General features: G+C 44.8%; 1 protein-coding gene across 16 annotated transcripts in view; it reads left to right on the plus strand.

The window, feature by feature from the left end:
* Positions 1 to 21,883, plus strand: part of foxp2 (forkhead box P2) — a 111,435-nt gene that overhangs the window by 72,758 nt on the left and 16,794 nt on the right. For 8 of the 16 annotated variants that reach the window (XM_055938033.1, XM_055938025.1, XM_055938034.1 and 5 more), the window contains 8 exons: positions 3,947 to 4,084; positions 5,086 to 5,145; positions 5,601 to 5,690; positions 7,886 to 8,069; positions 8,944 to 9,211; positions 11,224 to 11,328; positions 17,615 to 17,702; positions 19,281 to 19,364. In XM_055938033.1, the coding sequence (XP_055794008.1) occupies positions 3,947 to 4,084; positions 5,086 to 5,145; positions 5,601 to 5,690; positions 7,886 to 8,069; positions 8,944 to 9,211; positions 11,224 to 11,328; positions 17,615 to 17,702; positions 19,281 to 19,364 (1,017 nt within the window). The remainder of the gene's footprint in view (positions 1 to 3,946; positions 4,085 to 5,085; positions 5,146 to 5,600; positions 5,691 to 7,885; positions 8,070 to 8,943; positions 9,212 to 11,223; positions 11,329 to 17,614; positions 17,703 to 19,280; positions 19,365 to 21,883) is intronic. The other 8 variants (XM_055938031.1, XM_055938035.1, XM_055938032.1 and 5 more) reach the window with 3 other exon arrangements.

A 21,883-nucleotide genomic window follows, 5' to 3' on the forward strand; every position in this document is an offset into this window, starting at 1 on the left:
GTTTAGAATCATGTTAACCCACATACCAATGACATGATGTGTTACTTTTTGAGGATTTGGAGTAGGATCATTTTGGAACACGCCCATTTGGGAACAATTTGCACATACACAGAGGTAGCAAAACTGTACTTCAAATCTATGATACTCCCCCACTTAACATACTGCTTGACTAGTTGGGCCCAAGCTTGCTGTACAACATTAAAACCCATTCAGTCTGTCTATAAACAAGCTCTCAAAGTGCTTGATAGAAAGCCCAATAGCCATCATCACAAAGGCCAATCAGACTTGTGAACATAATCCCTAGCTGTGTATTGCCGCTTTCCATGTTGTATGTAGCTCATGAGGTGTGGAAACACTGTTGCTTTTATGTATTTTGTTTTGTTGCTTTTTGCGCTATTGCTCTGTCTGCGTGCCACGTGTTGCTTGTTCTATGTTTCTCTGTCTGCGTGCCACGTGTTGCTTGTTCTATGTTTCTCTGTTTGCGTGCCACGTGTTGCTTGTTCTATGTTTCTCTGTCTGCGTGCCACGTGTTGCTTGTTCTATGTTGCTCTGTCTGCATGCTACGTGTTGCTTGTTATATGTTGTTCTGTCTGCATGCTACGTGTTGCTCATTGGTTGTCTGTATTGTTATTGTAATTGTTTTTAATAACCTGCCCAGGGACTGCGGTTGAAAATTAGCCGGCTGGCTAAAACCGTCACTTTTACTGAAGCGTTAATTAATGTGCACTGTCCCTGTAAAAATACAAATAAACTCAAAACTCAAATATATATTTATGTACATCCATTTCTGTTATTTCCGTCCTCCCCAGTTACCAACCTCAAATGTAGCCAATTTTCAAATGATTTAAGAATAGATTGGTAATGGCTGACAGAGGAGCTACTGTAGCTAGCTAGCCTAGCGTTGTTGGATATCATGGTGGTTGTCTGATCCTGTGTGTGAGAGGACCGTTCATTGTCTGCCCGTGTTTATGACGGCGACGGTCCCTGTAAATGCTCATTAATTTTGTCCCTTCGTGGCAAAATCATTTCGAGGAGAAGCAATTCAGCCTCTGTTCCTTTCAATTCACTGCTCTTGTCAATCAAGCGGCCCGGGCTGCGGTATCCTGCGGAATGGAGGTGTTATATTCCGGCAATTATCATGTCATATACTCGAAAATGTAAATGAACGTGTGTAAAATTAAATTTATGGGTTGTCAGTGAAGAATAAGAACCAGGAGAGCAATTACTTATCGTCTTTCATCTTGGAGGCTCTGATACGTCAAGCAGAAAAGCGTGCAGTTAAACGCCTGGAATTAGCATTGTGCTGGGGCTTCAACAATGAACCGAGGGCCGGGGCCTTCCTCTCCTCCGCCTCGCCTGCCTCTCTTTTTGTTTGGGGAAGAGCGATGAAATGAAGATGATTATCATCCATCACTCGCTAGCTAAAAAGCTAATGAAAGCGGGAAAGCCACTTCCGTGACTTCATTTGTTGCCTGTTTTTCAATTTTCGGTTTTGAATCCCCTTGTTTTCCTTCTCAGGATGTGTAGGCTTTTTCCCTGGCTTGTTGTTCAGATACAGTATTATCCTCATCCTGTACAACTGGGCTAGTAATGCATGTATATATACCTCTTACAGAATACATGGTGTTTAGTGGTGTAGGGATTCACTATATGATATTGTATGTTTATGTCTTTTCACTATTTACATGTTTACATTTAAAAACCCAGACTCACACCGGGTTCCCCTTTTCGTCAACCCCATTAACCGCAGGATCCTCATTCAAGCAGCCAATTAATGGGTTTTAATGAAAGCATTGTCATCCTGTCCACCACAATTCAACGGGGTGGCCCCCAGGGTAATTGCAAGTCTCCGATGTATCTTAAGGTTTAATAACACTGAAGGTGGAAGCACAGCACATTTAGTTACGTGCAGATGTTTCATTTGTGACTTTTGTTGCTTTGTTCGGCCTCTTTCTTTTGTGTCTGCTTAACGAAGTGCGGAAGAGAGTGAGGCTACTGCTATACCACAACAGCCTTCACTCACGCCCACACACACACACACACACACACACACACACACACACACACACACACACACACACACACACACACACACACACACACACACACTTTCTCTAAGACCCTAATGAACAATGGTGTCCAGACTAAGATTTGTTTGAATATGAATGTGGCGGTGCAGCGGGGAGGAGGAGGAGGATGGGGCTGGGGATGGAGTTTGACCTTCAGCTGTGATTTTCAGTTCATCAGGATTAGTCAAGCTGGGCGATCAGGAGCGCTAATGCATAATGACTTCTAAAATGAAAAATGTGTAGTGACCATGCAAATGTCTCAGCTAATCAAAGAGGGGAACCTGGGCCGAGGAGAGGAGGGAAGAGCAAAACAAGGACGTGTCAAGGCCTGAGAGATGGAGGGGGGGGGGGGGTACAAGGAGAGATGTATGGAAAGTAATCAAGCAGCTTGATTAGACAGCAGCGTTGCACGTTAGGGGGACAGGAGGGTCTTATTGACCCTTTTTGTCATGCCGTCGTAGTATACTTTCATAGCGACTATGTGCTAAACGATGTCGCAATTAGCGAGGGCTATGGAATGGCCACGACTACATACTAAAAGATTCAGTGTAGTCCCATTCTTTAAAGATGCCTGCAAGAGGTTTAATCAATCTTATCTTAGCATAAGATACTATTTGGTAGACTATTCTGCATCTGCAATGGTTGGATGTGTAATAGAATATTAAAATGACCAAAGTCCTTACAGTCAAATAACACTTTCAGATTAAACCGTGGCCCCAACAGGTGAAAGTGAAAGACTCTGGGGAGAGTTTCAGATTCCTTCGTTGAGCAGTTTTGAGTTTTTGTTCCAAACTTCACTGCAGCGTAGAGGAGTAAACAAACTCATCCCAGCGTTTGTTTTCATTCCAGTCATTGTAAAAAAATAAAAAAATAAAAATACCAGGCATGAAGAATTGAACATAAAGTGATAGAGACATTAGAGGTACATTCCCCTGTTGCTATGTGCTCATGCAGGCAATCAAAGTGAGAAGCAATGAAAAGTTGGATCTTTCTTGCTTTGTTATTGATCTGTTGTGTTAGAAAGTCACTATCTACTGTCTTATAAGACTTTGGCTGAGAAAAATCTGTCTTTGTTTTGTTTCGGGGAAGTTCTCTCGAGCAGTGTTGACAGCAGCTCATAGTCGAATGATTCTTATCACCTTAGATAATGTCATAGGTTTTTCAAAATGACACGTCAGTCAGGAGAAAGAATTGAACCTCTGGCTGCTTTTCGTGAGAATGAAGAAGTAGCAGAACTTCAGCAGAAAGGCAGCTGGTAATTCCACTCTATAAACAGAATTGTCTACTAGCACCAATCGCTCTTTTCCTCTCTGAGAAAGCTTCTCTAAGAATCATCTCCCTCTCTGTCTCTCCAAGGCTCTTTCTGAGTGATCTCCAACCCCAGGGTCTGTCTGGGTGCTTGCATGCTGATTGTGCATACCAAGTGTCCACTTCAACTGTGTTATTTTAATCAACTTTGGAGTTGTGCATTTTCCTGCTGTTTCACAATGGCCGCCACTGATAGGCATGCCTAAGGCGGTTCAAGGGTTCAGCTAATTAGGGTATACGTCTATTTAAATCCCTCTCTTCTCCCAGCGGGCGGACTGTCAAAAATAAGGCAAGGAAACACAAAGGCACAGCACCCATCCATCCTTCAGCACAGAGTGCCACAGCACAAGGGTGACGGGAGACATGCTTTCTCTACCTTTTGGTCCCCAATTACCATGCTCCCAGTGGGGTCTGAGGCCAGACCTGATGAATTCTCTCTCTCTCTCTCTCTCTCTCTCTCTCTCTCTCTCTCTCTCTCTCTCTCTCTCTCTCTCTCTCTCTCTCTCTCTATGTATCTCCGTTGCTCCCCCCTTCTCTCTCTCTCTCTCTCTCTCTCACCCACCCTCCAGGTGCCGGTGTCGGTGGCCATGATGAGTCCCCAGGTGATCACCCCCCAGCAGATGCAGCAGATCCTCCAGCAGCAGGTCCTATCCCCTCAGCAGCTCCAGGCCCTGCTCCAACAGCAGCAGGCTGTCATGCTGCAGCAGGTACCTAACATATACACACACACCTAGTAGATACACACAGAGAGACACTCACAGTAACACACCCACCCACACAATCACATACACATCGAGAGACATTCACCTAGATATATACACACATAGTTAAATAGTCATACGCGCACAGTTACATGCATATGGTCACATAATGCCTGCACACATTGAACCACACACACACACACACACACACACACACACACACACACACACACACACACACACACACACACACACACACACACACACACACACACACACACACACACACACACACACACACACACACACACACACACACACACACACACTGCCTGTGTAGCACTGTATACACAATACACATAATGTACAGTACATCTACGCCCGCTGCGCCCTTGACACAGTTATAAAAGAGAGACTAGAAGTGACGCACTTGACCACGTCACAACCAATTACCTGTATCCCTCCGAGGGTCTATTTCCTGGGAGCCCTTGGGAAAGGTAAAAGGTGTCAGGATAAAGACATAGTTACTGTAGTTATGAGGAAGTCAATGAAAGAGGGGTGGAGCCAGTACAGGAAGGGAGACAGGCTGGGTTATATGTGGAAGGAGCTGACTTGTAATTTCATCATTACTTCCTAGATAGACTACAGTGAGGATAACTTTAAGTAGGGAATTATTGTTTCATGAACTACCCTCTTTAGTGGAATTTATGAATGAATTAAGTTTCAGGAAGATGTCCCATGTAGGCTAGAAACTGATTGCAATTTTCTATTCTTTATAAGACCTTTCTTTACCCTACTGTACCTCCTCTATCTTCAAGAGTCACTGAGAGTCGCATAGACAGCAGAGAGTGGGTGTGATGTGTGATGTGTGTTAAACGCCTTACGTTTAGAGTGATGAATCCGTTCCTTTGAGTGTGCTGTATTCACTTTAAAGCATTTCAGTGCCTGTCAAGACATTAGACCAAAAACTGTATACTAGTTAATATGATTAATTGTGCCCCCTCCAGTACTGTGCGAGGCCATTTAAAGTCCATATGGAGAAGACATGGCGGGAGAGCGAGACTACAGTATGTGTCCCTTCCCCCCCCTGCTAGAAAATGAATCAGATTATGTATGGCACTTCAAATATGTGTTATACGTAACCAACATGTGTCGGTGTTGTCATGGCACCTCATTTTCAACAACAGCAACAAAAAAACTAAAAAACAACAACAAACAAAATGAATTACAACATGTCAGAACCTTGGCGAGTGCTCTTTTTGCTGCTCTGGTAAGGAAACAGATTCCTCATTAACTTTACAAACACATTGCTACAGTATTATACCGTATGATCAATATACTCTGTCTCAGTAAATCGAGGCTTTCCACTGCCCAAAACGACACACACCATACCAATGAAACCAACAGCAAAAAAAAGCATTTGCCAATGTCTATTTACATAGCCAGAAGATAATATGGACATTCTCCTAGGTTACCTGGAATATTTTTTTTATCATCTATCTCTCTTTCTTCCCCTTCCCAGCAACATCTGCAGGAGTTTTATAAGAAGCAGCAGGAGCAGCTACACCTGCAGCTTTTACAACAGCAGCACCCTGGAAAGCAAGCGAAAGAGGTGGGTATCTGTTTAGACCCGGAATGGCCTGACAGTGGAAGTGGGAGGGAATGGGATTACAGGCAAGACAAGTAGGTAAGAAGTCTAGAGGATGTCTGTTCTGGCTGTCTCACTCAGTTCAGTCTTCAGGTTAGCAGCCGTGGTTTGGGGAAACCTTCCCATGTTTCTGGGATTCCACAGACCAAGCTAGCTAATCCAAAGCCAGTGTTCTCTAATGTCAGTTAATGGTTCTCCCAGTGTTACTGGATGTGTACAGTATGTGCCTTTGGTGGACAAAGCACTGACACTTGTTATCTGCCGCTGGGGGAGACTTGGGGAGAAATGACGGGGGGGTGGGGGGGGGGGGGTTCTCTCCCTCCTTCTAAAACATGTAAATGGATGGACGTGACGTTAAATAGCTAAAAAGCCCGGTTTGAGCCGAGAGAGAGGACCGAGTCACAGGGTCTGCTGATTAATGAACTGCTTCTGTGGGTTTGGGCCGAGTGCGAGGAGCAGAAAAGTTAGAGTGTGACGCGCTCATAAATCACACTGACAGCCCGCCAGTCTACCGGGCGAGGCTCGCAGTCTGTCACAGGAGCCGAACATCGTAGCACGCCACGCGCTGTGCCAGGGCCAAATCTAAACAAAACATGGGGAAGCAGTTAAATTGATCAGGAAAAGGTATCGCAGGCACCTTTTCCCAGACACATCTCTCTACCTCTCTCCCTCTCTCCCTCTCTCTCTATCCCCTCCTCCCTCCCTCCATCTCGCTCTCTCTCTCTGTCTCTTCAAGCGGCCCATTATGTGGACCATACAGGAAGCTGCTACTGACCTCCCGGAGGCTTTGTTTCTGTTTGGATTTGTGAATAGAATTTTCAGCCCTCCGTCGCCATCAAATATGGAATAGAAATCGCTCCCTTATTTCTCCAGAGACAGTGGGTCCAATCCACATGACTTGCTCCATTATGCAGTCTGTTTTCCAGTGAGCGCATCACAAGTTTTGTCTGTCCCCCCATCCCACCCCCCCCCAGGCTAGAGAGGAAAGGGTCTTCCACTGCAGCTTGTCTCTCTGTGAAGTGTGACGTCCTCCACATATATCCTCGGGAGTGTCTCTCCACAACTCGATGGCCACCTTGGTCTTGTAATTCTTGTCAAGAAAAGCAAAACATTTATCCTAGACTCTCCTATAATAACAAGCCTTTCCTTGAGCGAATTGAAACACATTGCAATGGAATCTGATAGTGGAAAGATAGTGGAGGGAAAAAGAGAGGTGGACAGAAAGAGAGAGAAAGAGAGGAGGGAGAGAGCGATGTGGAGCTAACAGAGCCAGTTGTATGATAGCTCCAGTACCTCCCATGTTTCCTAATAGACCACCAGAGATTTCATCAACAGCCCACTGAGGACTAAACATGTTTAGCTGTGAAAAAGAGGTGCCATTACACTGGTAATGAAGTCATGCTCAGTTCTTGGCATGTTTACTGTTATAGAAACTGATTATACCATGGTGATACACAGTTACCTGTCTGATCGACATCTGCAATAACATCAGCTTATAGTTCTGATTTATAGTTTTGTTTGTGTCTGTGGGATAGTACTGTTATGATTAAGCCACACAAGTCTGGCCGTTTTTTCCCCATGTTTTTCTGTGGTTGCTTTGGCAGTTGTTTCTTGTTGTTGTTGTTGTTGATGTTATTGTTTAGCTCGGGCTGTCTGGCTGGCCCAGTGGTAAACAGGGTTGGGAGGGTGGGTGGGGTGTGGGCGTAACGCTGGTGTGCTCAGTTGCTGTAAATCTCCCAGCGAGTTCCCCTCGGCCCCATAAGCTGTAATAGACCATCAGCAAATGGAAGACAATTAACTATCAGCTGTAGGGGGGAAGGGATTACCCAAGGCATAATATCACACAGAAAACTCATCTCATAGCAGTCTGGAGGGGAGAGTGCAGTCTATCAGCCCAGTGTGCCTAGCTATGCCTCGTTCAGCAAGAGGAGGAGACAGAATAGAACAGGAACTAGGCAAAAAAGGAGGCGAGGAAAAAGAGAGAAAGGAGAGAGGAAGAGAGACAGGCAGTAGTTAAGATCATGGAAGGAGCACCGGCAGCATCGGCAATGGAAGTATCCTCGTCGTCGGTGTGGGCGCCCACTTCCTTGTTCATTTGTGTCATTTGTGCTCCTTTCCTCCTCCACTCCTCCTCCTCCTCCTGCTCCTATTCACTATAGCAACAACAGCAGCAGCAGCATCAGCAGCAGCTCGCCGCCCAGCAGCTCGTCTTCCAGCAGCAACTCCTCCAGATGCAACAGCTCCAGCAGCAGCAGCACCTGCTCAACATGCAGCGCCAGGGCCTGCTCTCCCTGCCCCCGGCCCCAGGACAGGCAGCCCTCCCCGGGCAGACCATGCCACCAGGTAAAGGGGTGGCTGAAGGGAGTGAAGGGGGAGAGGAGGGGGAAGGGGAGAGAGCCTGGGGCTTCTGGGGCTGGGGGGCTGTAGCGCACGTGACTGCCGGCGGCCACACCAATCTATCTCTCTCTCTCGCTCTCTTCCCTTTTTGTTTCTACCTCTTTCCCTCTCCCTCAGCTCTGCCTGTCTCTCTGTCTCTTCCCGTTGTCTGTGAGTGGTTTTTTTTCTCTCCCTCGCTCCCTGCTCACCCCTCCCTTTCTGGGTTGTTGTTGTTGTTGTTGTTGTTGTTTACTGCCTGCCTCACAGTAGGCAGCGCAAGAAAAGAGACAAGAGAAGCCGCTTCCATTTTCTCTCGCCTCGCCAAGAAGTAAACACGTGTTTACCAAAATGGCAGGGGATAAAAACAACAACAACAACAACAACTAGGAAGAAACAAAATGAAGGGGGGTTAATTACCGGTGTGGGGCTGAAACAAAAGGGCAACGCGCCGTTTATCTAGCTAGATAATATCATTTGTGCTAACTGAATTCTGCTTCCTCTATGAATGTAATCCAGTGGCAGCCATTGTGGATCGATGCCCGTGGATCCCTGTAGATTTCATTGGAACACTGCATTCTTATTAAGCAGAACCGCTGACAAGAGATCATCCCAGTTAATCTCTCAGTGTAGCCGTGTGCCATTTGGTTAAAATCCTAAGCCTGAGCGGTGTATCAACAAGTAAGATGGAGATGTATGTAGGCAGTAAACAGGAGGAAGTTATTTGTGTTGGTTTGTGATGACTCTGGGTTTACGTAGTCTACAATACATCATCTCCGGGCATAGTAGTGATTGTGTAAATGGATTGTAACTGTGTTGGTCCTCTGTTTCTCCCCTCTCCCAGCTGGACTGAGCCCAGCAGAGCTCCAACAGTTGTGGAAGGACGTGACCGGCGTCGGCCACAACATGGAGGACAACGGCATCAAACACAGCGGCGGCGGCGGCGGCCTGGACCTGACCACTACCAACTCTTCCTCGACTACCTCCTCTACCCCATCCAAAGCGTCACCTCCCATCTCGCACCACTCCATCGCCAACGGCCAGTCTCCCGCACTCAATTCCAGAAGAGAGAGAGAGCGAGAGAGGGAACGGGAAAGGGAGAGGTACGGAAAGTGAGCTACTCGTCCGCCACCCACTACACAACACGTTGTAGACACAGAAGTTGGGACGCACCAAAAGCTTGTTGTTGGCTGGTAGTTGTTTGTTGTTTCGATGGCTTTTAATAATGTACAAATACATTTGATATCTGTCTATAGAAACTCCCGATCAGAGTATTTGTCCCCCGTTTAGAAAATGAAAAAAACATATTTGTTCCTGCCGGGTTGAACGTGATGTTTTGTTTGTTTGTTCAATAGTTTATTAGTGTCTTGGTAATATTCAAAAACCAGCCTCGGCCTCCCTAGGGACAGCGTAGGATGCTATTGAACACAGTTACTTACACCATATCAAAAGCAAGGAGAGGAAGACACCGGCAGCAATACACTGCTGTGCGAGCAGAAAGCAAAGGTAACCACTTCGTACATTAAGTATTTAGTGGCTCTATCTTTTGAAATTACCTTGCTGCTCCGCTTGTCATGTAAACAGAATACGTGATGCCAAGGTGGTATTTTAGAATGTTTATCCTTGTGATGCCGCCTTTATATGTGGTTCTGACTGTAAGAAAACACCGTTCACATATCTGTCTATCTGGTTCTATGCATTATTCAAGGCTCTTTCCTGCGATATATTAAGAATGTGGCGTAGTGTAGCGGTGTGGAGAGACTTCAGTGGAGGCGGATGTGTTGCGTAATTGGTTTAAAGTAGATGCTATCTGCTACCGCCACTAAAAGGGGGCTTGAAAAAGATATCTTTAGATGTTCCCCTAGAAGAGAAACAAAAACAGGAGGAGGCGGGAGGGGAAAGAGAAAGCACTTTTTATCTGTTATTGTCCCCCGGGGGGGTGTGGCGTCTCGTAATGATCGAACACGGAGTATTGTCAAGGAGAGATGCTTACTAACACACAGTGGATCGATGGAGGGAAAGCCTGCCTGTAGAAACCGTGTGTGAGCTCTCACACACACACACAAAAGCCCCCTCACACACACCGACACACAAGCACACACACACCCTCCAACCCGCCAAATACAGAAACAAGTGGAGCCGAAAGGTTAAACCGTCACTTTTAATAGGATGTGCTGTCTACTCGGGGTCATAACTTATTTGGGTGCCATTATCCAAGCAGAACCCCCTCTTGTCCTCAAAATAACATAAATGACGGAGAATATTATTAATCTCGTGATGAAAATTATATGGCCGTCTGGATTTTTCATGTTTACTTGAAAGCCCTCCGTTGATCGCTTTACAAGATGAAGAAATAGGGGTCGGGGAAAAAAATAAAAGGAAATTGGTCCCTCTATGAATGGATTGTCTGGATGGTTTTTCACACATTGTTTAGGGGTTTGCAATAACACTGGGGATAGGTAAACCTCTAGATCAATAATCAGATGTTAACCATATTGCTAGGCCACCCGCCCTCATCTTTTCTCCCTTCTGTTATTAGGAACACCCTAGTCCCTTTATAGTGCACTACCTTTAGCCAGAGTAGCAAGAGTCTCATGGGCTCTGGCAAAAAGTAGTGCACTATATAGGGAATAGGGTGCTATTTCAGATGCAGACAGTAACTTCCATCCTTGGCTTAATTAGGCTCCTTCCCTCCTCCTCCTAGCATCCTTGGCAGTTGAACTATTCAATAGAACAGGGCTGAATTGACCTGTTTTGACCTGCTTGTCACTGATGGTAACCTGACAGCCACCAGCAGCCTCAAGCCATTATGGCTTTTTTGATGAATCTGACGCCAGTCTACCCTTCTCTCTCTCCTTCTCTCTACCTTCGATCCTTCCTTTTTTTCTCTCTCTCTGTCTCTCTCTGTCTCTTTCTTTCTCCCTCTCTCCCTTTGTCTCTCTCTCTCGCTCTCTCTCTCCATCCCCCCTCTCTCTTTCTCCCCCTTCTCTTTCCCTCTCCTCACCTCTCTCTCTCATCTCACTCTCTCTATCCATCGCTCCCTCCTTCTCTCTCCTTTTCTCCCGCTGTCTCTCTCCCTCTCTCTCTCTCTCTCTCTCTCTCTCTCTCTCTCTTCTCTCCTCAGCTCATTACACGAGGAAAGCGGAGCCTCCCACTCCCTCTATGGTCATGGGGTGTGCAAGTGGCCCGGCTGCGAGAGCGTCTGTGAGGACTTCGGACAGTTTTTGAAGTAGGTCTTACTCTGAGAATGTGCTCTACGCTGTGTCTTATACTCACCTCCCCTTTCCTGTACTGACCGACCTCATATATCATCATGTCTTAGCTTACACTGTGAATTTACTTCATGACTGTGCAATACGTTACAGTCTCCTGTGTTAATACTAAAAAAAAAGGACAAGCTCGATGACAGTTGCGTTTAACAACCACGGGTAAAGACAACGGCCCCCATGATATCCGATAAAGCTTCATGTCACCCAGCCAAGCATCTCTCGTGCCTCTTTCCCACAGCAGAAACGACGTCTTATGTTCCATGGTATAAAAGTTGCCATTCATCAACTAAGATGAGCTTAGCTGCTGTACATTTTTTTGTTTCTCGGTAATGAAGCTGCAGAGGCCTATTCCGGGTTATTTTTCCACAGAACCAGAGCGGCTCTTTGCGAGCTTAATCGAGGGGGGCCCAACAAAGAGATAAACACGCTTGCATCTCAGTGGGGATATTTGAACGTGTAGATTGTATAGACTGTCAGGCGGCTGGCTACATTAACTCTAGATGTAATTGATCTCCGATTTACACCCAAATCTCCTCTTCAGCTCGCAGAGTTGCCTGATAGGCTGGTGTGAAGAGCCTCAAAAACGAATGGCAACTTGTAAGGACGCGCAAGGGGCCCCACAATGGCTGCATTCAGTGTTGTCATGGCGCCTGCGGACGGACTGAATGAACTCTTCATGCTCCATCAACAATTTAGTTAATTAGCTCATTTGTAATTGGTCTGCTTTGTTGTCTGGGATGTTAGTGGGGGACATCAAAAGGGGAAGGTGTTCGCTCGTGCCATAGATTACAGGTTATCACGTTGCCACTCTGGAGTAGCGAGGTTCTTTCTCTCTCTCTTCATTCGAAAAGAGAGAAAAAGAGGCCGAAGCGTTCATTGGAATATTCTAATTAGATTTGTAATTAACTGAGAAATAATGATCGCGTCGAGCGTTTTCACGGGTGTAAATGTTCATGTAAATTCCACACAAACTCTTTTGAAATTGGGATATTGTTCTATTTTGGGGAGGCAGATTCTTCCTTACATTACAGTGCTGTAACTCCATAACTGTGGTTCTGTGATGACATGGAAGCCCACCAGGGCCAAACCAGAGTTGTAGGATTTAGGTCAGGCAAAACCAAAGGCGGTAGCTTGGTTAATTATACAGCCGTCTGTAGCACCAGCATGTGCATTAGGGCTAATGTGTGTCTGTGCAAAGAGAAATGACTGAAAGCCAGACTGGCTTAATAAACAAACCTCTACAGACCCCACAAGTGAGACAGACAAGACATTTCATGTGCATTATGTCAACGCCTCTGTTCAACGGACAGGCCAACAATAGACGCACCTTTGAATTCATTATTTCCAGGTGTATTTTAATGGATATGATGTGCTTATCCCCAGGGGAAGATGCACTGCGTGGGGCAGCATGGTGGATGTGGGGGAAGGCAGTATAGTCAATCCTATAAGGTTACATTATAAACTGGGTGATTCGAGCACTCAATGCTGATTGGCTGACAGCCGTGGTACATCCGACCGTATTTTTAGTGCTCTAATTATGTTGGTAAGCAGATTATGATCGCAGTAAGGCACCTCGGGGGTTTGTGATATATCGCCAATATACCACGGCTGTGGTACAAGGGCTGTGTCCAGGCACTCCGCGTTGTGTCGTGCTTAAGAACAGCCCTTAGCCGTGGTATATTGGCCAAATACGGCACCTCCCTTATTGCTTAAGTATATTCTGGCGGAGGCCCTGGAGCAGAGGAGAAGTTTACCTTGCAGCTTGAGAAAGATGTTGGCTGTGTGTGAGACTGCATGGCTATAGCGGATTAGTGGTCTATAGTCATACACTCAGTTCACTTTGTCTTACTGAATCCACCCGCTACTGTAAATGGCCTTCCATGTAAACACGGCTAAGTATGTTTACTGTATGGACATCTTTATAGCTTAGTTTCTCATTTAGGTTAGGGCATAGGTACACAGTAGGCTATAAAACATGTGACTGTATATATTCTTTAAGAACAGTGTAGAAAAAAGGATTGCACAGATATACTTTACAGTAGGCATATACTTTACAGTAGGCATATACTTCACAGTAGGCATATACTTTACAGTAGTAGACTAGAAAGAGGCGTTGCAGGTAATTCTCTGACAACTGGTATAGTATGGAAGGGACCCTGCTTCAAACAACTGTCTTTACAAAACAGCCTTAAAGATTCTGGGTGAGACTCCACGTCGTTGCATCCAGCCTGCGAGGAGTCAGAGGTTCATGTACTGTAACCGGCACATGAAAACAGACAGCAACAGAAGACAGCGTGATCCTGGCAGAACAAAGATGGCTGCTTGTCTGCCTTGCCTTGGAGGAGCTATCGTCTGTGTCAGGGAGAGCCTTTTAATGTTTTCGGAGATGCCACTCATCTCCTCTGCAACAGCCAGGTACACACGCACTTTAAAAAGGTTTACATAAAATAGGTGTCAGAATCAAATGGCACTTTAAGACGAGAATGCGAGGAAGGGGGGGAAACCTAGGTAACCTGCTGGTTGGTTGCTGGAGGTATGAAACAAAATCTCATGCAGCGGGCGCGTTTAGTAATCGTTTGTTGTGTTGCGGTAGGAAACTTGTCAGGATCAGCATTTAATAGCTCTTCAGTGTCTCTTTTATGTGTGTTCACCTGGAGAGCTAGCCTAGAGGTTGGCTGGCACGTTGTGTTAGCTCTGTAGTTCAAATGTAATATTAGCGTGGGAGTGTTCGAGGGGGTGTCGGGGGGGGGGGGGGGGGGGGGCGTGTGTGTGGGCCTGTGCGTGCATGTTGATGCATGTAAGTGTATGTGCTTCTAAATAGTTTTGAGGCGCATGTATTTTCAAGGAGGGTTATACAGGATTGAGAATAACTAATTTCACACACAGGTTAGATTAGTGTTACAGTGATATGTATACATTTTTGGGAATGGTACAGAACTGTACAGTGCAATCAATGCAGAAATATTTCATTCATTCACATCACATACCTTTTAATACTCCATTCTGTTTAGTATTATTATATAATGCTTCCTGCTCTGTTCCCTAGTTCTATATTGATTTACTCTCCCATCTGTGATCTCACACACACACACACACAAACTCACACACACACACACTCACACACACACTCATCCATCCGAGAAGAGTTAGTTACCGTTTGATTATCATCTCCAATTAAACATCCTTCAACCCGTCAGCCCATATATATTCATACCCACCATCCAAACCTCCAGCATGCCCCGACCGCAGACCCCTCGGAGCAGGGTCTCCCTAAATCGATGCACCTCGCCGTCTACACAGACAATTTATCTGCCTCCTCACTTAACTCTTCCCCTCTCCCCCTCCAACGCCATGTCCCCCTCTTCCCCCTTACCCAGCAGGCAGTAGCATCAGAGAGAGAAATGGCAAGCGGAGAGAGAGAGAGAGAGACGTTAACCTGACCGCGAGTGTCTCTAACCGTTGCTTAATTAAACCCACAAGGCAGTAAGAAGCCCCCGGATAGGCCCCCTTAGCGCTACTCTGCCAGACGTCTGGCTGGGTGTGACAAGACCTTTAAAACTGAGGGCATTACATTAGTTATGCATATGCTGCTGTCTGGTCTGGTGTGGGTCTGCAATGTGTGTTTGTGTTACTCTGCGCCATGCTAGACAGTCAGGGAGGATGGAGGCCCCGGCCTAGCTAGCATGAAGGGTCTGGGTCGACGAAGCTGTGATAGGACACATGGACAATTAGGCACACCATACTGTACGTGTGCTTGAAGGTATATTAGCAGGCTCTTAGAACTCTGTGTATAACTTCAGTATATTGTGTATATATTTGTCTTAGTGGTCGGTGAGGATAAAAAATGGACAACATAATATGATACTCCATAGGAATAACTATCCCAAAGTGTATAACAGCCACTTCTCATAAACTAGGAACCTTTGCTTTGTTTTTGTCTAGAAAACCCTGCTATACTCAACACACAACTGTATTAGTGTGGCCTCGCTGTCTCTGAATCGCTCCATCTGTCAATCTCCCCAGCTCTCCCTCTTTCTTTCTGCCTTCCTGTGCTATTGGGCCCATCACATTGGTTATTCCCCTCTCAAAACAAAAATCAATATGCCTGTAAAGTGACCCATAAATTATGTGGTGGCTCCAGAAATGTTTGTTCAGAGCTGTCTTTGTGAAGGCGTCCGGCCTCTCTTCCCTCGCTCACCTCTCTGTTTGAACTGCTCTGAGTCTGACTGGGCCCGGCTCATTAGGGGATATTCTGGTGACGATGACGGATAACCTGTCTCTCTCGCTTTCTCTTTCTCTCTCCCTCCTCCCCTTTCTATTGCTTGTTGTCTCTCACTCTCTCTCTCTCACTCTTTCTGTGTCTCTCTCGCTGTCAATCTCTCTCCCTCACGCCATCTCTCTCTTTCTCTCTCTCTATGTCTCTCTCACTCTCTCTCCCTCTCTTACACTCTCTCTCTATTTCCCTCTTTCTTATGAATGCATAATAGCAGCGCTGGCCATTTCAATATTTCATATGCAGGCCGTAATCTGTTTGTAATCGCCTTGCTAACTGGCCAGCAGGAGAAGAAGAGGAAGACAAAAAAGGTCGGAGGAATATCGAGAGGCCTTCTGCAGCTAATTCACAACCTCCTCCCTCCGACAGGAGAGAGAGAAAAAACACCGGCTGCTTGTCTGTCGATGAGAGGGAAACTTAATAAAGATTTTTTTTTTTTTTTGTATTTGGTAATGAAGGATCTTCAGGGATAGTGGGCCAGCCCACTTGGTGCTTTTGAAGTAGCTGTAATTTATGACACACGCCATACATCAAGTGCATAAGATAGCATTATGAGCATTGAAATGAAAAGGGTATTTGCAGCATTAGTTCCCTCTTCCTGCGAGGGACGTGATTAAATGATTAATGAAATGCCCCTTTGCATGCGCATTCTGAAACAGCAATTAGACACGGGCTGGAGAAACCCACCAGTCCAGCCTCTCCCCCTCCTTTTAATGCTATCTCATTCCTGATTTATAATGGAGCATATCTGAGCATTAGACCTGAAATGGTTACAAAAGCATAAAACAGGAATGAAATTGGAATGGTTTTAAATGTGCCCGGCCATAATTGAAAGGTACTGGGCTATTGTGATTACAAATCTCCCATTCCATGCTTTGATTGGCATACTAAGGCAGGCTGGTGAATACGTTTGTATTGTTTAGCATTTTGCTGTTAAACAGTAAATAGGAAAAGACTATAAAATATAATATATGGTGGAACTTGTGTGTGTGTGTGTGTGTGTATGTGTGTGTGTGTGTGTGGTGTGCGTGTGTGTGTGTCAGAGAGAGCGATTTAAGCTCCCACTAATGCACTGGAGGCAGTGCTGTAAATGATCATTGAAGGGTCTGCAAGCTAACCTATAATTACAGGAAAGAAAGTGGCAGCTCTGGCATTTCATAACCATGTCTTCTCAAAGCCCGCTTTGTGAGTTTGTCACCAATGATAATTCAGATAGAGGCTCATTACCGAACATCACAACACTTTAAAAAACCTTTTTCGCCTTTGTAGCGCGGTGCAGGGAATAAAGGTCTATTTTAATGGCGAGGTTCTTTTGTGTCCTGCAGACAAAATCCAATCAAGACGAACCGTCATCAACTGTTATGGCTGTCTGCTTTTTTTTAAAATTCTAATGAAGGAGATACATTTAATAAGTCTGCCGCTGAATAAATGCCCACTTTGGAAGGGGAGCATTTTTTAAATGTTACTCAACGTTAAATTGCCTTTATTGTTTTCTGTAAATGAATTGGAGACAAACCCATTGTGCCAGACCAGCGTCTTTTATCCTCTAAAGACTAGTGCTCTGGGTAGTCACTGACTCCTATCCACACTACAGAGGGCTTATTGTCATGGAAGATATGCTGCTGGAGTCATATTGGCGATGCTTTCACTGTTTTATATCGGAACAACATGCACCAGTATTACATATAATTTCAGAATGATGTTGACAACAACAACAACAACAACAACAACATAATAATAATAATAAGTTATGATAATACATCATCTAATAAATAATCACAATAAATAATCACATTTTTGCATTTTAATAATTTATATTACAATGCCTGATTTTGTGAATTTGTATGCATATAACATCATTAACGACTTCTCCCTCCCTCCCTCCCTCCCTCCCTCCCTCCCTCCCTCCCTCCCTCCCTGTCTCTCTCTCCCTGTCTCTCTCTCTCTCTCCCTGTCTCTCTCCCTGTCTCCAGGCACCTTAACAATGAGCATGCTCTAGACGACAGGAGCACGGCCCAGTGTCGAGTCCAGATGCAGGTGGTACAGCAGCTAGAGATACAGGCACGGCTCTTTTAGCATTATTACATTGTCGTTGATTTCTAATTCTTTTCCACGTGCCTGTTTGTGTGGCCGACTAGACCAAAATGCAGCACACTAAGAGGTGGACACAAGCACACCTAACAGAAGCTTATATAGCGAGACCTAAACAAAGGAATCCTTGGGCCCGCACCAAACCCATTGTGACTGTTTTAATTGAATTAAGGATGTGCTTATTTTCTCTCCTTTCCAATTAATAACGGAGTGCATCTCTCCCCTTTCCCTGCATGTTAATTAAATGCACTTTGCACCTGAAGAAATCTTCTGAAGAAGGGAACTATTTTTAGTAGGTGGAGCGTGACCTTATTAGCGTGTCACTCTGTCGAGATAATGAGTCCGGTGATTGAACGACATTATTACTCAGCATCCACAGCATTCCCACAATGCACTGGATTTACACCACGGCTGTCTATTTTCTGTACTGGATTTACACTGTGGTACTGACAGTCAGGCCTGCTTTAGGCCCGGGGTAGCATGGACAAACAGACATGCTCTTCAAGTTCCAAGTTCCCACACACTCTCGCCCTCTCTCTCGCTCTCACACACTAAGCTGGCTTGATGCTGATCTGAATGCTGCCCAAGCGTTCCACTATAAAGTTTTTTTCCACTCCGACAAACATTTCGTTTTTATATTGTTGGGGTTTTAGAGGATCTTAGAACCAAAGAAAATGAATAATTCTTGTTTATATGTAAAAGAAAACTAAAAAGTATTGTTTTTTTTTCTTTGCTTTTTTTGTTTGTTGCTGACACCCATAGCCACCAAACCTCGTGTTTACAGTGTGACCAATTACCAGTCGGCGTGTGCTGTTTTATGTCCTTCCTCTCCTCCTTTTTTCCCTTCACTCCATCCCTGAGAGCCGTCACTGGTAATGAGGCCCAGTTCAGTCTAGTCCAGTGTTGCTGGATGCTGCTGCCGCTGTCTTCGTGTTGTAGCTAGTGCACGAGGAGTGTAGTTCAGTCTGTTCACACTACCTGGTCCCTGTCACTCCCAGTGAGTTAGATTGATGATAGCAGATCGCAGGGCCTCTAACTGGACCTCCAAGGGAACAGGGGGGAGCATGGAGGCGGGCCTGGCTGGCACTCTGTTTGGAGGACCCCTTCACCTCTTGGCAGCTGTTGGCTAGGGTCCATCTCTCTAACAGTGTCCACGGGACTTTGAGGAGGCACTCAGGACCCTCTAATTTAGAGCCTGAGTAGCTTGTTGCTGTCAAAGCATCCGTGACCTAAATTCTGCTATTGACAAAAAGATGAAGCGCTATTTGTTTTCCCTGACCTCTTCGCACTAACTCCCCCTTGCCCGACACCACCACCAGCAGCAGAAATATTTTGTCTCTCTCTTCTCTTCTCCTCTTCCTTTCCTCCGCTGGTTTGGTTTAAGTCTGTGTCTTCAAGGCAGACTTAGCTAGGAGCCGCAGACTGGGCATATGCAGGATTCATTACAAGAGAGAGAAGCTCGATAACAAGATGTATTACTGTTGCAGTCTGGGGAAAATCGCTCATTTCTAAAACTGTTTTATTTTCTCTCCCTCTCGCCGCTAACAGCTTTCTAAAGAACGTGAGCGTCTTCAGGCGATGATGGCCCACTTGCACATGCGGCCCTCGGAGCCCAAGCCATCTCCAAAACCTGTGAGTGCATATTGCTCTATATACAGTAAACAGGGTTTGGCTGAATGAGCCCCAGCAGATGAAATGAGACAGTTTAACCGTCAGCAGTTGAAATGGAGGGATAGAGGGATAGAGGGATGATAGTGGGATGGAAAGGCAATACCAGGTTACACATCTCCCATCAGATACATCTCAGTCTATGACAGAGAGGACAATAGAGCCAGGCGTGTATTAAATCACAGGCTTGAGTCCTTTGCCAAAACGCTGGGCCATTTCATTGTGATAGATATAATGGTCAAAACAACCTGTTAGCAGTGCAATAGCTGCTTAGAACCACAGTCCAAAGCAGCACTTAAAGTCGAGTGGGAGAAATGAGAAGATGTTTCATTTGGACAACAAACATCTCAACTGATAGCTGTACTGGTAAAGATGATGAGCAATGAAATAGCCCAGTAATAAGTATGCAATAAAATGGGCTTAAAATAGATACAAAATCCTACAAATATAGGCTAAAATTGGCAAAAATCTATTTGACACTATTTCACTTTAGTATATATTTGCATTTAATATGGATACACTCAAGATACAAATGTATTTAAATTATACACTATTTTTTTATATTACATGTGCAAAAACAATGCATAATTTTTGTTAGTATTATTTACCTCAATTTTAAAGCAGTTTTAGAAAATGAGAGATCAGAAACGTTGTTAGTATGTTGCTGCTGCTTAGTAAGTGCCTCATTTCAATGGAATAATGCTCCATTGAATAAAGTAGAATCACAAGATAGAATAATTATCCTGCAAACCCGTCAGGAATCATCTGCTTTCCTCCAATTTATTATTCAATCACTTTTTTTTTCCCTCTTTTTTTTTATCTTTTTTTTTTTATCTTCACAACTCCAGCAGCTTGGTTACATCTAGTCTAATAAAGAATGTTCAGGACTGTAATCCAAGACTGCATATGAATGAATACTGTTAATGAACTATTGCATTACATAAACCGCACATGAAAGAACTGCTAATTGCATTTGATGGTGGGTAATTCAGTTTTAAGGCTCCCCCCTTTGGAGAACTAGAGAGGATTGTAGTTATACTGTAGATTTTGGCATGTGAAAATGACTACATGTGTTATATGTGAAAAAATGCATAGTTCCACCGCAAAAGGAGATGAGTAATAGATATCATCATAGCATGGGTTTACAGCCCGAACATGGCTGGGGTTGAAACAGCCCACATATTTGATAAATATTAATAGTGTGAATTTATTGCCGGCTGCTGAAATGAGTCTTGTTGGTTCATCACTGCAACCCTTAACAGCTATCAGTAGCCCAACACAAGGTGTTCCTCGCGCTGGGCGCACTGTCTATTATATGACCCCATTTACTCTCTGAATGGCACTTCATTAAATGTTACCTTTTGGCCATGCCATGGATGGATGAAAAGCAAAGTTACCAAGGCTGCAGGTCCCTGAATAATGAGTTTTTTTTCTCTCTCCCAGACCCAACCTTGAATATATATATTCAGATGAGCAGAGAGGTGGCAAAGTGCTCATCCCTGCCTCTCATTCACTCTCCCTCTCAGTTAGGGCTTTAATAAATTCCATTTTGCAAATACTAGGATTGTATGCCTGCAAACATGTTACGCTTGTTGCCGTACCTGGTGTGGGGAGAGGAGGGGGGGGGGGGATCTTAACACTATAAATATACATGTGATTAAACACACACACACACTTGATAGGATTTATTATGGAGTGCATTTTTGCTGTGTTTGACAGCGTATCCAAACCCTTTGTGGGTCCCTGTGTTGAACATGTAACACATAATGACTGTTCAGTGTAGCTGGGGCTGTGTCGTGTGTGTCGTGTGTGTGTGTGTGTCGTGTGTGTGTGTGTGTGTGTGTGTGTGTGTGTGTGTGTGTGTGTGTGTGTGTGTGTGTGTGTGTGTGTGTGTGTGTGTGTGTGTGTGTGTGTGTGTGTGTGTGTGTGTGTGTGTGTGTGTGTGTGTCTGATGCTGTGAATGAATGGGGGATTAAGTAGGAACACACTTTAAAGACCTGGTTGGTTTGGTGCCTTGACCTGTTATGAATTATAGGGAGATTTCTGTATTATACACATCCAACACACACTTTTGTAAGCTGTTGTAGGGGAAATATGCATTTTCCTTTTCAATTGTCATGCTAGTTTACTGGCTGTACTGTGTTCTACAGTGACAGTTGCTGTCGTCTAGTCTGCTTTCCTCCCAAAAGTAGTAAAGCCTTTCTGTCTCAGACAATGATGGATATGACTTGTCCATCATCCTTATTATTCCGTAATTCAATTACATAATTAGCACATGAAAATTAGAATTCATTTGCAATTGATATTTTTCACCTTTAAATAAAATCGGCTGATGTGCATGTTTTTGAAACTTACACTCGTCAGTCGTAGATTCATTCCTGCTTCCACTGTGCGGTAGAGTAAACTTGTACTAAGGCCACAGCTAGCCTACGCAGTAACTCTGCCGTCCTATGGAAAGTTCTTCTCTCTTCTGACTAGTTCGA

Source organism: Salvelinus fontinalis, chromosome 11 (assembly GCF_029448725.1).
Source record: "Salvelinus fontinalis isolate EN_2023a chromosome 11, ASM2944872v1, whole genome shotgun sequence".
Taxonomy (NCBI): Eukaryota; Metazoa; Chordata; class Actinopteri; order Salmoniformes; family Salmonidae; genus Salvelinus; species Salvelinus fontinalis.